The sequence below is a fragment of the Mobula birostris genome, unplaced genomic scaffold, assembly GCF_030028105.1.
Source record: "Mobula birostris isolate sMobBir1 unplaced genomic scaffold, sMobBir1.hap1 scaffold_522, whole genome shotgun sequence".
Lineage (NCBI taxonomy): Eukaryota > Metazoa > Chordata > Chondrichthyes > Myliobatiformes > Myliobatidae > Mobula > Mobula birostris.
The window spans coordinates 213,584-231,209 of NW_027278258.1; the positions used below are offsets into that span (position 1 = coordinate 213,584).

Consider the following 17,626-nt stretch of genomic DNA (forward strand, 5'->3'; position numbering starts at 1 on the left):
TGCTCCATCGTCATTCCTACCAGTTTCCCTTCCAAACAAGTTTGGCCAGCTTCTGTGTCACAGAAACATGCAGAAGTTCAGTGCAGAAACAGGCCCACTCTGGACGATCCGAATGATAATTTATATGAGGAGACAAAATAGAAGTGGGAGATTTTACGTAGTATTTTTGCATCTGTATTTACTCAGGAGATGGACACAGAGTCTATAGAAGTGAGGCAAAGCAGCATCAACTTCATGGAATCTGTGTTTGCTGTCTTATGGCAAATAAGCGTGGATAAATCACCAGGGCCTGACAAGTTGTTTTCCTGGGACCCTGCGGAAGACAAGTGCAGAAATTGTTTGAGCCCAAGCAGAGATATTTAAATCGTCCTTAGTGACAGGTGAGGGACTGGAGGATTGGAGGACAGCCAATGTTGTTCTGCTGTTCAAGAAAGGCTTTAAAAATAAATAGGAAGTTCTACATTGGTGAGCTTGACATCAGTTGTGGGGAAGTTATTGGAATGTATGTGCAGGAAATTAATATCTAAGTATATGGATAGATGTGGACTGATTAAGGATAGGCAGCATGGCTTTGTGCACGGTAGGTCATGTCTAACCAATCTTATAGAGTCTCTCAAGGAAGTTATCAGGAAAGTGGATGAAGGCAAGGCAGTGGATGTTGTCCACATGGACTTTAGCAAAGCACTTGACAAAGTCTCATATGGGAGGTTGGTTAAGAAGGTTCAGTCACTCAGCATTCAAGATGAGATAGTAAACTGGATGAGACACTGTCTTTGGGAGAAGCCAGACTGTGGCAGCAGATGGTTGCCTCTCCGACTGGAGGCCTGTGACTAGTGGTGTGCCACAGGGATCAGTGCTGGATTTGTTGTTGTTTGTCATCTATATCAGTAATCTGGATGATAGTGTGGTTAACTGGATCAGCAAATTTGTGGATGACACCAAGATTGGGGTGTAGTGGACAGAGAGGAAGACTATCATGGCTTGCAGTGTGATCTGGACCAGCTGGGAAAATAGTTTGAGAAACGGAAAAAGGAATTTAATGCAGACAAGTGTGAAGTGTTGCATGTTGGTAGGAACAAGGTCTTACACAGTGACTGGTCGGGCACTGAGGAGTGCTGTAGAAGCAAGGGATCTGGGACTACAGGTCCATAATTCACTGAAAGTGGTACCCCAGTTAGATAGGGATGGAGAGAAAGATTTTGGCACATTGGCCTTCATAAGCCAAAGTACTGAGTACAGGAGATGGATGTTATGTTGACATAGTACAAGGCATTGGTGAAGCCTAATTTGGAGTATTGTGTACAGTTTTGGTCACCTACCTACAGGAAAGATGAAAAAGAGGTTGAAAGAGTTCAGGGAAAATTCATAAGGATGTTGCTAGGTCTGGAGGACTTGGGTTATAAGGAAAGCTTGAACAGGTTAGGTGTTTATTCCTTGGAATGTAAAAGATTGAGAGGAGATTTGATGGAGGTGTACCACAATTATGAGGAGTAAAGATAGGGTAAATGCAAGCTGGCCTTCTCCACTGAGATGGGGTGGGACAACAACACGAGGTCATGAGTTAAGTGTGAAAGATGGAATGTTAAGGGGAACATGACGAGAAACTTCTTCACACAGACGGTCATCCGGGTGTGGAATGAGCAGACAGCACAAGTGGTGAATGTGACCTCAATTTCAACATTTAAGAGGTTTGTGTCAGTACCTGGATAGTAGGGATATAGGAGTAGAAAGTTCAAATAGTTAGCACAACCTAGATGGGCTGAAGGGTCTTGTTCTGTGTTGTACTTTTCTATGACTGTGACAAGAACCTTAAATAGAATCCTTAATTCACTCTAATTCCTTTTATCAGACCGACCGTTCATCTCAGCAGCAAATTTTTATATGGCGTTAAAACGGTGGCACTTTAATCTAACAGTACATAAAAGAAAATCCTAGCTGCAGGTCAACAAAGGCTATTTGTGTGAGAGTGCTTCAGTCACTGTGGAACGAGACACCCATGTTGCTCAGTGGGAAGAGGGAATACTACCAATGGAGAGACTCAAACTGAGGCAAGGCACAGATTGGAGATGGCAGAAATGCCCCATTCTTATAGAGACAGGAAAAGCATCAGAGAGATTGATTCCAGTTAACATTTAATCCTAGATACCAGCACTGTGCCAGTTTGAAGATGAGTTCTCTCTCCAACTTGGGTTGAAGCTCACTGTAACAGTGTGATGTCAGATCACAGCTTGCTGACTAAAGTGATCTCATCTGAAATGTTGTCCTTCAGCCATTGATGGATTTTGTAAATGTTTTCACAGGTTAAAAACGACAAGGAATTTATCTACAGGAATCTCAAACACAACACGCCAGATTTTCTGACACTGTCCAGATATTTAAGAATTGGAGCAAGGGCTTCACTCGATCGTCCTTCCTACTCAGACTGGGCAGGGATTCACTCGATCATCTGACCGACTGGCATGCCTGTCATTTTACACTGGGGAGAGTCTGTTCACCTGCTCAGACAGCAGGAATAGATTCACTCGGTCATCTCAACTGAAGGTACTTCAGCAAGTACACACTGGGACAAGGCCATTCACCTGTTCTGTGGGTGAGAAGGGATTCAGTCGGTCTTCCCACCTGTGGACACACCAGTCAGTTCTCACTGGGCAGAGGCTGGTCATCTGCTGAATTTGTGGGGAAGGATTCACTCAATCAGCTGACCTAATGGCTGATCAGCGAGTTCACACCAGGGAGAGACCGTTCACCTGCTCAGACTGTGGGAAGGGATTCCATCAGTCATCCACCCTACTGGTACACAAGTCAGTTCACACTGGGGAGAGGCCATTCACCTGCTTGAACTGTGGGAAGGGATTCACTCAGTCATCCAATTTAATAGTGCACCAGCGGGTTCACATCAGGGAGAAGCCATTCACCTGCTCAGACTGCGGGAAGGGGTTCACTCGGTCATCTGACCTACTGGTGCACCAGCGAGTTCACACTGGGGAGAGGCCATTCACCTGCTCAGACTGTGGGATGGGATTCACTCAGTCATCTAAACTGAAGGAACATCAGAGAGTTCACACCGGGGAATGGCCATTCACCTGCTCAGACTGCGGGAAGGGATTCACTTGTTTATCTAAACTGAAGGTACATCAGCGAGTTCACACTGGAGAGAGGCCATTCACCTGCTCAGACTGCGAGAAGGGATTCATTTGCTCATTTAATCTGAAGGCACATCAGCGAGTTCACACTGGAGAGAGGCTGTTCACCTGCTCAGACTGTGGAAAGGGATTCAGTCGGTCACCCGACCTACTGGTACACCAGCGAGTTCACACTGCAGAGAGGCTGTTCACCTGCTCAGACTGTGGGAAGGGATTCACTCGGTCACCCGACCTACTGGCACACCAGAGAGTTCACACTGGAGAGAGGCCGTTCAGCTGCTCAGACTGTGGGAAGGGGTTCACTCGGTCATCTGACCTACTGGTGCACCAGCGAGTTCACACTGGGGAGAGGCCATTCACCTGCTCAGACTGTGGGATGGGATTCACTCAGTCATCTAAACTGAAGGAACATCAGAGAGTTCACACCGGGGAATGGCCATTCACCTGCTCAGACTGCGGGAAGGGATTCACTTGTTTATCTAAACTGAAGGTACATCAGCGAGTTCACACTGGAGAGAGGCCATTCACCTGCTCAGACTGTGGGAAGGGATTCTCTCGGTCATCCAAGCTACTGGCACACCAGTCAGTTCACACTGGAGAGAGACCATTCACCTGTTCAGACTGCGAGAAGGGATTCATTTGCTCATTTAATCTGAAGGCACATCAGCGAGTTCACACTGGAGAGAGGCTGTTCACCTGCTCAGACTGTGGAAAGGGATTCACTCGGTCACCCGACCTACTGGCACACCAGAGAGTTCACACTGGAGAGAGGCCGTTCAGCTGCTCAGACTGTGGGAAGGGGTTCAGTCGGTCACCCGACCTACTGGTACACCAGCAAGTTCACACTGGGGAGAGGCCGTTCACCTGTTCAGACTGTGGGAGGAGGTTCACTCAGTCCTCCACTTTACAGAGACACCAGTCAGTTCACACAGGGGAGAGGCCGTTCAGCTGCTCAGTCTGTGGGAAGAGATTCACTCGGTCATCCAACCTAGAGAGTCATCAGCGAGTTCACACTGGGGAGAAGCCATTCACCTGCTCAGAATGTGGGATGGGATTCACTCATTCATTCACCCTACACAGACATCAGCGAGTTCACACTGGGAAGAAGCCATTCACCTGCTCAGAATGTGGGAAGGGATTCACTCGGTCATCCAGCCTAGAGAGTCATCAGCGAGTTCACACTGGAGAGAAGCCGTTCACCTGCTCAGAATGTGGGAAGAGATTCACTTGGTCATCACAACTACTGGCACACCAGTCAGTTCACACGGGAGAGGCTGTTCCCCTGCTATGAATGTGGGAAAGCATTTCTGCAATCATCCTGCCTACAGAGACACCAGCGAGTTCACACTGGGTAGAGGCCATACACCTGCTCAGAGATTGGGAAGAGATTCTCTCAGCCATCTCCATCAAATGTGCATCATTGAGTTCACACTGGGGAGAGGCCGCTCACCTGCTGTGAATGTGAGAAGGGATTCACTCAGTAACCTAACCTTGTAACACATCACTGGGTTCACACTGGGGATAAAGTTTCAATAAGCTTCATGCTGGATATTTGTCCATCATTGTTTCTCAATGCAATTTTGAGAGTGACTGTCGGTGCTGAACTCTGCAATTATTGCTGCTGCTCACCACACCCAGTTCTGCACCCTGGTCACTGGGCATGGGAGGAGTTTCTTCTGCTGCACATTCACCTTTAATGGGACTGGAATTTAATATTCTGGATCTGAGACAAATAAATCAGTTCTACTTTGAAGTCTGTCTCCGGTACTTAGTGAATTTATAACACACCTAATATAGAGTAAAGAGGCAACTCAGGCCGGCTGGACCCTGCCAGTGATTCTGTTCCACGACAGTCCTTTTAAATCCTCCCCTGTTGTTCATCTCTCGCTCTCCCTGTGGTGATGGGTTCCAAACAGTCACCACTCTGTGGGTGAAGAGGTTCCCCTTGAATTTTCTGCAGACTGACGAAATCGAGCTGACTGCAGTTCTGTCTGAGATGTTCTTTGCCCCTCTAATCTCTCGGCTGAGGAAGAATAACATTGGTAGTTAACCTTATTGACGGCTCATTTCCACATTATGGGTCATTTTCCCTGCTTCTAAAGGGTTGTTAGAAAACACCTCTGTCCTCTAAAGACTGAAAGCAGAATGGGAAACCATCAGTTGGATGTTCAACGAAGCAGGGTCAGAAACCAGAGGCAGGTCTGCATCACATTGAATTAAACTGCTGCAGGATCCTGGAATGTGTTGGATTGTGTCTGGTTTCTCTTGGCATTTTCTGCACTTACTGCCTTGTTTGTTTATATTTCCTGTATTTTTGATTTTTTCCCCCTTTTTTTAACCACCTTGTCCTGTATTTCTGCAAAGAACCCCTCATGGAGGGTCATACTCATTCCACTGGTTAATGTTTTCTTTGACAGTGGTGACTCATTTTTCGGAGTTGGCCTCTCATTTAAGTTTTCTGGTCTGTATTTCTTATCACGATTGCATAGACACACATGGAATGCTGAATTCTGTTCATTTTTGATGAAAATATATATTTTCTGTTGTGTGATTTTTTTTCAAGTGTGTTATTTCTCTACCTTATTCTGTCCAAGGTAGTGTTCATCTAAGTGTGTTTGAGTGTAAATAGTCTTTTCTAAAGTTTTCTAGAGTTATTTATCTTTGTAAAATGTTCTGATTGAAATGGGACAAAGATATTTTTATATAAAAAAAGTCAATGTCGGTATTGATGAAAGTGTTTATTGCCTTTGTTGTATTTGTTAACTTTGAGTTCTACTTGGCAGGTTTTTTAAAGCCTTGAACGAAATGTTGTCAAAGGTTTTCCCTATTTTGCACTACTTTCTATTTTCTTTGCTTGTTGATATTCCAGATACGTGGGTATCAAGAGTCCCGATAAAGGGTCTTGGCCCGAACTGATGATTCCCATCCATAGATGCTGCCTGACATGCTGAGCTCCTCCAGCACTTTGTGTGTAGTTCTCTAGATTTCTAGCATCTGCAGGTCCTCTTGTTTCCCAGATACTTACATGTTTCTTGAAAGAACAAGCTGGTGGTGGCTTTCTGTGGCTGTGTTTGTAAAATATTAAATAAAATTATTAGAAAGAGGTGGCATAGGGTTGGAAGGTGGAGAACCTGTGGGTAGAATTAAGGAACAGCAAATGTAAAAAAAATCCCTGATGGGAATTGTATAGAGACCTCCAAACAGTAGTAAGTATGTGGTCCACAAACTACAATGGGAGATAGAAAGTGCGTGACAAAAGGGCAATGTTACAATAGTCATGGGGGATTGTCATGCAGGTGATTAGGAAAATTAGGATAGTGCTGATCTCAAGAGGAGGAATTCCTAGAATGCCTACAAGATGCTTTTTTGGAGCAGCTCGTGATTGAGCCCACTTGGGGATCAGCTATTCTGGATTGGGTGTTGTAATGAACCAGATTTAATTAGGTCACTTCAGTTCAAAGAACCCTTAGGGGCAAGTGATCTTAATATGATCAAATTCACCCTGACCTTCGAGAAGGAGAAGCTAATGTCAGATGTCCAATAAGGAGAATTAGAGAGGCATGAGAGAAGGAAAGATCAAAGTTGATTTGAAAAGAACACGGGAAGGATGAAAATAGAGCAGCAATAGTTGGAATTTCTGGAAGCAATTTGAAAGGCACAGGATATATAAATCACAAAGAGGAAGTAGTATTCTAAAAGTAAGGTGACAAAACCGTGACTGATAAGAGAAATCAAAGACAACATATAAACCAAAGAGAGGGCATGGAGCAAAAATTACCGGGAAGTTAGAGGATTGGGAAGCTTTTAAAAACCAACAGAATGCAACTAAAATAAATAAGAAGGGGAAGATGGAATACATAGGTGAGCTAGGCAGTAATATTAAAGAGGATACCAAATTTTTCTTCAGGTACATATAGTGTACAAGAGAGGTGGAAGTGGATATCGGACCACTGAAAAATGATGCTGGTGAGGCAGTAATGGGGTGGGGGTGCAAGGTGATGGTAGCGGAACTGAATAAGTATTGTACATCACTCTTATCTGTCGAAGACACTGGCAGGAATATGGAAGTCCCAGATGTCAATTGTCAGAATGTGTAAAGTTACGTTACTCAGGAGAAGGTTCTTGGGAAACAGAGATGGTCTGAAGGTAAGTAGGTCACCTGGACCAGATGGTGTACACCCCAGAGATCTGAAAGAGGTGGCTGAAGAGATGTAGAGTCATTGGCTATGATCTTTCGAGAATCGTTAAGGAAATGATATCCTAGAAAGTTTTTCCCTTCACTACTCCCCCTCTCCCAGTTTCACCTATCTCCTCCAACTTCTTCCACCCCTCTCACCCCCACACTTCTTCCTCTGACATCTCATCTTTTTTTTCCCCCAGTCCTGATGAAGGGTCTCGGCCCGAAACATCATCTGTTTACTATTTCCCATATATGCTGTCTGGCCTTCGAGGTTCCTCCTGCATCTTGTGTATGTGTTGCTTGGATTTCCAGCATCCACAGATTTTCTCCTGTTTTTGATAATAAAAGCAAAAGCGGGGTCATATAATATAGCAAGAACATATTGGGAAGGTAGAGGATTGGAAACTTTTACATAACCAACAGGAGACAACAAAAAAAGACGCACAGGATAGACAAGATGAAAAATTAAGATAAGTGAGCCAATAATATCAAGTATAAAAATGTCTTTTTCAGATATATAAAGAGTAAAAGAGAGGCAAGTATGGATATTGTACTGCTGGAAGGTGATGCTGGCGAGTTATTAATAAAGCAAAGAAATAGCGGCCGAATGTAATAAGTATTTTGTGTCAATCTTCACTGTGTAGACACCAGCAGTATCAGACCATAAGTCATAGGAGCAGAATTAGGCCATTCAGCCCCATCAAGTCTGCTCCACCATCCTATCATGGCTGATCCTGGTTCTTACTCAACCCCATGCATCTGCCTCCTCGGCATATCCTGTACTGCCCTGACTGATCAGGCAATATTTCCCTGTACAGAAGCTATGCTGGCTTTGACTTATTTCATCATAAGTCTCCTAGTACCCCAAAACCTCATCTGTTATAATAGACTCCAACCCTTCCCCAGCCACTGACGTTAGGCTAACAGGACTATACATTGCTTTCTTTTGCCTTCCTCCCTTCTCAAAGAGTGGATTGACATTTGCAATCTTCCTCACCTCTGGGACCATGCCAGAATCAAGTGATTCTTGACAGGTCATGACCAATGAATCTGTTATCTCCTCAGCAACCTCTATCAGGACTCTGGGATGTAGTCCATCTGGTCCAGGTGACTTATCCATGTTAAGAACCTGAGTTTGTCTAGCACATTTTCCTTTGTAATAGCAATGGCACTCACTCCTGCTCCCTGACACTCATGGATCTCTGGCACACTGCTAGTGTCTTCCACAGAGAAGACGATGCAAAGTCCCTATCAATTTCATCTACCATCTCTTCCCCATTTCTACCCCATGAGCATCATTTTCCAGCGGACCAATGTCAACTCTCGCCTCCCTTTCGCATTTTTATAATGGTTTATATTATTGTCTAGTTTGCCCTCTTATTTTACCTTTAGCATTCTTATCTATTTTTCGTTGCCTGTTTTGGATTTTAAAAGCTACCCAATTATCTAACTTCCTACTCACTTTTGCTACCTTATATGCACTTTCCTTCACTTTTATACAGTCCTTAACATCCTTTGTCAGCCACGGTATCCTAGCCCCGCTGTTTGAGAGCTACTTCGTCGGGACATATCTGTTCTGTACATTATGAACTATTCTCAGAAACGTCAGCCATTTCTGCTCTGGTATCATCCCCACGAGTATCCTTCTCCAATCCACCTGGAGAATCACCTCTCTCATGCCTGTGTAATTCCCTTTATTCCATTGCGATACTATGCATGTGACCTATGCTTCCCCCTCAGAAGTTGCAGTAGGAATTGAATCATATTATTGTCCCTGCCTTCTAATGGTTCCTTTACATTAACCTTCCTAATATGATCTGGGTTATTACACAATACCCAATCAAAGATTGTAGTTCCCCGAGTAGGCTTAACCATTAGCAGCTCTAAAAAGCCCTTTCGTAGGAATTCAATACATTCCCTCTCTTGCGATCTGACACAAATCTGACTTTCTCAAGTGTCCTGCAGATTGAAGTCACGCACTACAATTGTGTCATTAAATTTATTACATAAATGCCAGCCATTCGGGAGTATCTGGGGCAGAAGTGAGGATACATGCTTTTTACCAAGGAGAGAACGCATTTTGGAGCTGAAAGGCCTGAAAGTAGATAAGATTCCTGGACCAGAACGTGAACACCTCAGGGTTCAGAAAGAGGTAGCTGAAGAGATTGTGAAGGCATTAGAGTCAGAGAACACCACAACACAGGAAAATGCCATTCGGCCAATCTAGTCTGTGCCAAAGCATTAATCTGCCGAGTTACAACAAGTTCCATCTGGACCATGGCCCTCCATATCCTTCTCATCCATGGACCAAAGCAAACTTCTCTTAAAGGTTGAAATTATCCCTGCCACTTGCTCTGGCAGCTCGTTGCACACTCTCCCCATCTCTGAACAAATGATTTCCCCCTTAGTTTTCTCTTAAAGTAATGAGTAATGATCTATCACCAATCACCAGATTTTGGAATGGTTCTGGTGGACTAATAAGTACAAATGAGAGGGAGGCAGAAGAAAGAAAATTATAGGACAGTTAGTCTGACCTCAGTGGTCAGGAAGATGACGGAGTGTATTATGGGTGAGTTTTTTGGGTACTGTAATTGGGGACGCCTGATGAAGTAGGCCAAGGTCAGCAGGAATCCTTTAGAGGAAATTATGTCTGACAAATCACTTGGAATTCTTTGAGGAAATAGCAGGTAGGATAGATAAAGCAGAGGCAGTGGATGTTGTTTGCCTGGATTTTCAGATGATCTTTAACAAGGTACCCCATGAAAGGCTCACTGAGAAAGTAAGGAGGCATGCGATCCAAGGCGACATTGTTTTGTGGATCCAGAACTGGCTTTCCCACAGAAGGCAAAGAGTGGTTGTAGATGGGTCATATTCTGCATGGAGGTCGGTGACCAATGGTGTGCCTCAGGGATCTGTTCTGGGACCCCTACTCTTCTTATAAATGACCTGGGTGAGGAAGTTAGTAAATTTGCTTATGACAAAAAAGGTTGGGGGTGTTGTGAATAGTGTGGAGGGCTGTCAGAGGTTACATTGGGACATTGATAGGATGCAAAACCGGGCTGAGAAGTGGCAGATGGAGTTAACCCCAGATAAGTGTGAAGTGGCTCATTTTGGTAGGTCAAATATGATAGCAGAATATAGTATTAATGGCAAGACTCTTGGCAGTGTCGAGGATCAGAGGGACCTTGGGGTCCGAGTCTATAGGACACGCAAAGCTGCTACGCACGTTGACTCTGTGGTTAAAAAGGCATATGGTGCATTGGCCTTTATCAATCGTGGAATTGAGTTTAGGAGCTGAGAGGTAATGCTGCAGCTATATAGGACCCTGGTTAGGCCCCACTTGGAGTACTGAGCTCAGTTCTGGTTGCCTCACTACAGGAAGGATGTGGAAACCATAGAAAGGGTGCAGAGGAGATTTACAAGGATGTTGCCTGGATTGGGGAGCATGCTGTATGAGAATAGGTTGAGTGAACTCGGCCTCTTCTCCTTGGAGCGACGGAGGAGAGGTTACAGCGGGACTTTGATAGGATGCAAAACTTGGCTGAGAAGTGACAGATGGAGTTCAAGCTGGAGGATGAGAGGTGACCTGATAGGGGTGTACAAGATGATGAGAGGCATTGATCATGTGGATTGTCAGAGGCTTTTCCGAGGGCTGAAATTGCTATCACAAGAGTACACAGGTTTAAGGTGCTGGGGAGTAGGGACAGAGGAGATTGTCAGGGGAAAGTTTTTTACTCAGAGAGTGGTGAGTGTGTGGAATGGGCTGCCGGCAATGGTGGTGGAGGCGGATACGATAGGGCCTTTTAGGAGACTTTTAGACAGGTACATGGAGCTTAGAGAGATAGAGGGCTATGGGTAACTCTAGGTAATTTTAAGGTAAGGACATGTTCGGCACAGCTTTGTGGGCTGAAGGGTCTGAATTGTGCTGTAGGTTTTCTATGTTTCTATGAACATACATTTTGTGTCAGTAACAGATTTGGAAATGTTGGATTTGGTCTCTCAGCCAAATGGTTGACACAGTCTGGGAACAACTGGACTCCGAGCACCGGTCTCTACAACACCGACTGGGACATCCTGCAGGCCCGGGAAGGGTCTGGTTATTCCTTGTATTTGAAGACACAGACACCAGGAACAGGAGCAGGCCTCTCGGCCCCTCCACACCGTCCTGCCATTCAATAAAACCTCGGACCGGTCCACCCGGGCCCCCAACGCGACTCCCATCCCCACTTTGCCCGGACCATTGGCCCCGCTTGCAGGACAACAGTCTGCCGGTGTTTGCCCCCCAATGTGGTGAATCGCCACCACCGTGGGCTCAGACATTTCCACAGATGAGCCCCTCCTGTCCCCACCGGGACAAACATCCTGTCCGCCCCCTCTCTCACCGTCTTCATCCTCTCCCTCCCCGGGGAACCGGCATCAAACCGACGGGCCGAGCGGTCTCCTCCTACCTCTCAGCGATACATCAGACTCCGGCCGCAGGAGACGCTTCACAAACGCCCCAACTTCCCTCGGAGGGAAATGGAAATAAATCAGAAAGCGGACATTTACTTTGGGATTTGTTCCTCTTGAGATGTCAGCGGGGTAACGCCCTCTCGGCTGGTCCGCCTCCGCTATTGGGCGGAAACAATGATTGACATCGCCTCGGGCCAATGACTACAGCGCAGCGGAGGTGAGGGGTGGAGGGGTCTCGTGGTCGGTAGCTCAGCTGTTAAACTGTTTCAGCGCGAGCACAGCAGCGCGTGTGTGACGTCAGGTACGCGCGATGGGAAACCATGTGTGACGTCAGGCGCGTGAGCGTGGACGTATTTAAAAGCACCTGAATGGACGTTTCTTATGATTTCAGTGGGACAACAACATTAATCACGGGTTTCATCACTGAATCCAGTGTTGTGAGATGTAAAGTCCCTGTTATGCGTCCGGCTGTGCCGTGTTGTTGGTGGAGTGGGCAGCGTGGTGTTTGTCTCGATTCGGGTCACAACACCAGAATTGCCAGCGGGGTCCACACACAGTGTATTAGTGACCAGAAAACCTCCCGTCCCTGCAGTCTCTGTCTCCTGGTAAACTCAACACCCTGACAATGTGGATCATAGATACCCCTTCCTCTCAGAGTCAGGGGATCATTCAGACAGCTGATCAAAGAGAGGAATTATATTTATTGGTCATTAAAGTTCATTGTGGATTATCGATACCCCTTCCTCACCCGCCCCGTTTTTGTTCCGATATTTCCTCCCTTCCTTCTCATTCCTGAAGGAGGGTTCAGCTGGAAATGTTGACTGTCCATAGATGCTGCCCGGCCTGCCGAGTTCCGCCAGCATTTTGTTTGTGTTGCTCTGGATTTCCAGCATCTGCAGACTGGTGGTGCCGCGGCGAACCTCCTGCAAAGCGCAGACTCGGTGCAGACCCCAGCCGTCGCCGGTGTTCCTCCTGTACGGGCGGCGGTGAGGAAGGGGCTGATCTCGGGTTTGTGTAAATCGAGGGCCGGTCGCAGTGGGAAATGTTCGAGTACGAGCTCTGCCGGACAGTCAGAGGCTCCGGGCTCTGCGGTCTTGCAGCCCCGGTTTTATTTTGCGCTGAGCTGGGATTGTGGAATCAGTTAGTTGTGGGTCCCCTAGCTGGGAGGGTGGATGTGGGTGAAAGGGATCTGACTACGTGTACGGGTGGTGTGGGCTGAATGGTGGGAAGGATATGAATGAAATTTTATTTTTTGGTCAGTACAAACAACAAAAAACATCATTCTCGACGATGATTTCATTAAACAACAAAAACATAGATATTCTTTAACACAGAGCGAAAGGGTGTAGGCTGAAGCTACAGCTTATTACACCTACCCCTCTTACTTATACAAAAACATATTTGGTGTCAATCTTCACATCAAAACGAAAACATTGATAATCTTTTAACCCAAAATCCAGTTCCAAGTATCATTTATTTACATTACTCCCGTTTATTTTAAATCATGTATTTTATATTTCTTCATTAATATATTCTTAAACATTTTTAAAAACTTTTTTAAGTGTGGTGCATGTTTTTAAATTCTCACTACAACTGTTCCATAGATTCACCCCTCTGACTGAAATACAATGATTTTTTACATTTGTTCTTATCGTCTGTTTTTGAAATATACACTTTCCTCTCAAATCATGTTGACTTTCTCTCATTTTAAACCAAGGGTCACCAACCTTTTTCGCACTGCGGACTGGTTTAATATTGACAATATTCTTGCAGACCAGCCGACGGGGTGGGGGGGGGGTGTTAATCACAACCAGAATACAGGTGATAAGTCGAATATTAGTCATAATTGGCTAATACACTCATTTTTGTTTCTAAAAGGGTTTATGTAATGAATTTATTTTTAAACACACAACGCATATTTTCCTTGCATGAATATAGTGATAAGTCAACTATAAGTCACTTATAAGTCAATAGCATCATAACATTTTATGTAACCTTTGGATATTAAACACAGCACATATTTTCTTCATATGAACATATAAAATCATTACAACACACCAATATCGCTGAATCAGTGGGAGCCCTGGGGTTGTTTTCCTGCAACCCATCGAGGGGTGATGGGAGACAGCGATACTCGAAGGGAGTTCCTTATGTCCAGTCTATTCTGCAATTTAGTTTTCATTTCATTCATTGCAGAAAACCCCGCTTCGCAAAGACATGATGTCGGAAATGGAAGCAACGTTTTCAGTGCTTTCGTGGCTATCTCAGGATATTCAGCCTTGACTTTGATCCAGAATGCCGGCAGAGATGTTATGTCAAACATACTTTTCAGCCCACTGTCACTTGCAAGCTCGAGGAGTTGATCTTCTTCCCGCGCTGACATGGATGATTCACCGGGAACATTCACAAGTGGGACACGGATCCATTCCTTTGCACGTCTCGGGTCATTTGCGGTTGGGAAGTAACACTCGAATTCTGTCGCCAGCGAAGATAGGTGATCGCGCACCAGCTGTGAGAGGGACGGTGCAGCCTCAGTCTCCCCCCAAATCCCAGCTAATGTTGGGAACTTGTCAAATATGCCCCTGCCTACTCACCGTCCACACAGTTCCAGTTTGGCTTTGAAAGCAGACACTTTATCTGCCAACTTGAAGACAGTTGTCATTCTCCCCTGAAGTGACAAATTGAGTTCATTGAGCAGGTTGAAGATGTCACACAGATAAGCGAGTTTTGCTCTCCACTCCTCGTCACTGAAGTGTGCTGCCAGTGGTGACTTTTTTCCTGAAAGAAATCTCTTTAGTGGCTCCCTTAACTCAAAAACCCTGGCCAGGGCTCTCCCCCTTGATAGCCACCTGACTTCAGTGTGCAAGAGAAGGCGTTTGTGTTCTGCATCCATTTCCTCGCAAAGCTGCTCAAACAGACGCGAGTTAAGGACTTTTGCTTTGATGTGATTGATAACTTCAATAACGTCACTCAATACGCTGTTAAGATCAGGTGACATTTTTCGGCTAGCCAGCATTTCGCTGTGTATGATACAGTGTGTAGACTCGGGTAGTGAAACCAGACAGCCGTCCAGTCACAGCTGCAGCCCCGTCTGTGCATATTCCAACACAGAATGACCAGTCCAGTTTGCCTGACATGTAGTCATTCAAAGACTTGAATAGTTCTGCCCCAGTTGTGTTAGTTGGCAATGGCAGTGGACACAACATATCCTCGTGCACATCGTCTTGAAATATATATCGCACATAAACCAGCAGTATTGCCTTGTTGTCGACATCGGTAGACTCGTCGAACTGGATAGCATACCATGGTGACTCGTTAAGCCGTTCCAACAGCTGTACTTCGATGTCCTCCGCTATGTCATCGATTCTCCTTGAATCTGTGGTAGCTGAAAGAGAAACCTGTGCCATCTTGTTAGCTGCAGCTTCTCCCAACAGTTCACGGCACATGACCTTGGCAGCAGGCAGAATCAATTCTTCACCAACGGTGAAAGGCTTTTTAGCCTTAGCAATCCGGCTAGCCACTAAGTACGACACTCTCAGAGCGGCAGCGTTTGTGGAGGTGGTGGCTCTCAGCACTTCCTTTTGTCCCACTTGCTCCTGTCCCGCTTGCTCACATTTTTTCCGCACAAAAAACTCAACGGGTTTGTCTTTAAGTGCAGGGTGCTTGGTCTCAAGGTGCCGAAGCAGTTTTGAGGGTTTCATTGCCTCATTAGACAGCTTGTCTCCACATACCACACACAGGGGGCTTGGAGCGTGCAGGTCACCGGTCGCAATAAATCCGTGTTTTATGTACGACTTGTCGTATTTTCTGTTGCAGGAAGCTTTCTTTTTTTTTTTGCAGTCTCGGCCTCAGCTGTCTCTGCGTTATCATCATCGTTAGGCCTTTTCTGTCCCCGACCACCTCTTCCAAAGAAACTCCGAAGCAACGTTTGTTGTTTACTCATCGAGTAGTTGTAGGGCCTATGGGAAGAGACGGGGAAATAGATCTGCCACATGTACATTCACAGGTACAACAGGCTTACAAGGAAGAGAACTACCCCACAGAGATGAGTTACTATCCCGCCATAAAACCTGGGAATTTTCGCCTGATCAAGAACTGGGATTGAGGGAAACTCAGACCTCAGTGGAGAGGACCATATCAGGTGTTACTGAACACTCTCACGGCTGTGAAACTGAAGGGGCAATCTCGGTGGATACATCGAACAGACAACAAACGTGTTACTGAAGGAACTCTCGGACTAAAGAAAAATGTATTGGTTGACAGTGGTGTTCATTTTATGACTTTGAGAGGGCTCACCCCAGAATCCGGGGGCCCCCATGTTAACACCTTTCCGTCTCTGCGTCACACCTATGCCAAACAGGTAGAAGTAGGGGCCTGCTGGGTTTGTGGTGAAATTCCCCAGCATGGTAAAACTATGATTCCAATGTCAGTAATCCCGCTCAACCAGAGTGAGGAACTCTGAGCCTGGGCTTTCTCAAATAACACCCGGGGAAGTGAGGTGATGAACTGTGGTCCAGTCAGAGATGACGGTGGCTGTCAGTGTTTTGAGGGATGGTATCTCAGGCCCCCATCAAACAGAACTTCCTACACTGGGAAACATGCATCCTGGCCATACTTGGAGGTGCCCAGCAGCGGAGAGGAATAACTGAGACTGAGCGATTTTGGATGATCGCTTTTCTCTCCTATGGAGTAGCCAGGAATTCACGTGAGATAATCAATTTGGCTACAGTACTTGAGGAGCTGGCCACAATACCGCAGGGGCCCCGACAGAAATACAGGCCCAAGTAACAGAAATATCCACTGAAATGATTGCAATCTGGCAAACAGTCCCACAGAATCGTATGGCTTTAGATTTTATCCCAGCTGAGAAAGGGGGAACCTGTGCTATTATTGACACAGAATGCTGCACCTATATCACTGATGAGTCTAACATTACACCCCTCTCCAAGCACACTGTCAAGGAGATTGACAGCATCATGAAAGTAGGGCAGGTTTGACACGGGTTCACCGAAGGGTCGAAATTGTGGTCTTCGAAGGCCTGTTCGGTAATATGTGGGGCGAGATATTGCATTATGGCCTAATAGTTGTACATATCATTGTAATAATTACTGTTGTAGGCTGTTTTTACCCACTGATGTCAATGCTGTACTCGGTTGCCTTCTCTGTAAAAAAATGACTGCTTTGTTGATCATGTAATGATCAAAAGGAGGGAATGATAAAGTATGTAAAAGGGTTAACACTTCGTTAAACAATAGCAGCCTGTTTTTCTGAAAGAAACTGCTGATGATCAACAGATGTGCTGAGCCATGCTGAGCCATATTTCTTCTTGAGGGCAGCTAGCTAGGGTTTCAGGATGCACTCATGCACAGAGAGATGACAGCTTCAGTCTGTTCTGTGTGTGTAAGCCATTATGACTATTTTGTAATTTGTCTTTAGGGGCTGTCATGTAGTAAATAACTTTGGCCCCAGCCTGTCTTGTGTGGGGGGGTATCTGGACGGATATATCGATGCTGTAAGGGAAATTGTTAGTCAGTTAGTGGATTGGGTGGGAACAGTTATAGACTGTTGCCGTTTGAGCGACAAACTGAGTAAGCCCCGGGTGCGTGGAATAAAGAGTTTGTACTTATACAGCCTCTAAGTGACTTTATCCGCATACTACTTCCACAGAATGGGAGTGGCTTTAAAGGGCTGGGCTGCTGGAAGCACATTTCCAGACCTGGAGTGATCGCAACTTGGGCTGACAGAAGCACAACTAGTTCTTCTGGGAACACTCAGTCTCACTCCAACTGATTCCTACCTTCCTTTATACAGTTATGTAATGCCTAAAGGACCAGAGTTTGACTAAATGAGA

At 45.6% G+C, this 17,626-nt stretch overlaps 1 protein-coding gene across 1 annotated transcript in view; it reads left to right on the forward strand.

The window, feature by feature from the left end:
- LOC140193350 (uncharacterized) overlaps positions 1–4,727 on the forward strand; it is an 81,116-nt gene extending 76,389 nt beyond the window's left edge. Inside the window, 2 exon segments of the mRNA XM_072250676.1 lie at positions 2,684–4,418; positions 4,420–4,727. Coding sequence (XP_072106777.1) covers positions 2,684–4,418; positions 4,420–4,567 — 1,883 coding nt within the window. The 3' untranslated portion in view covers positions 4,568–4,727.
- Positions 4,728–17,626: the final 12,899 nt, after the last annotated feature.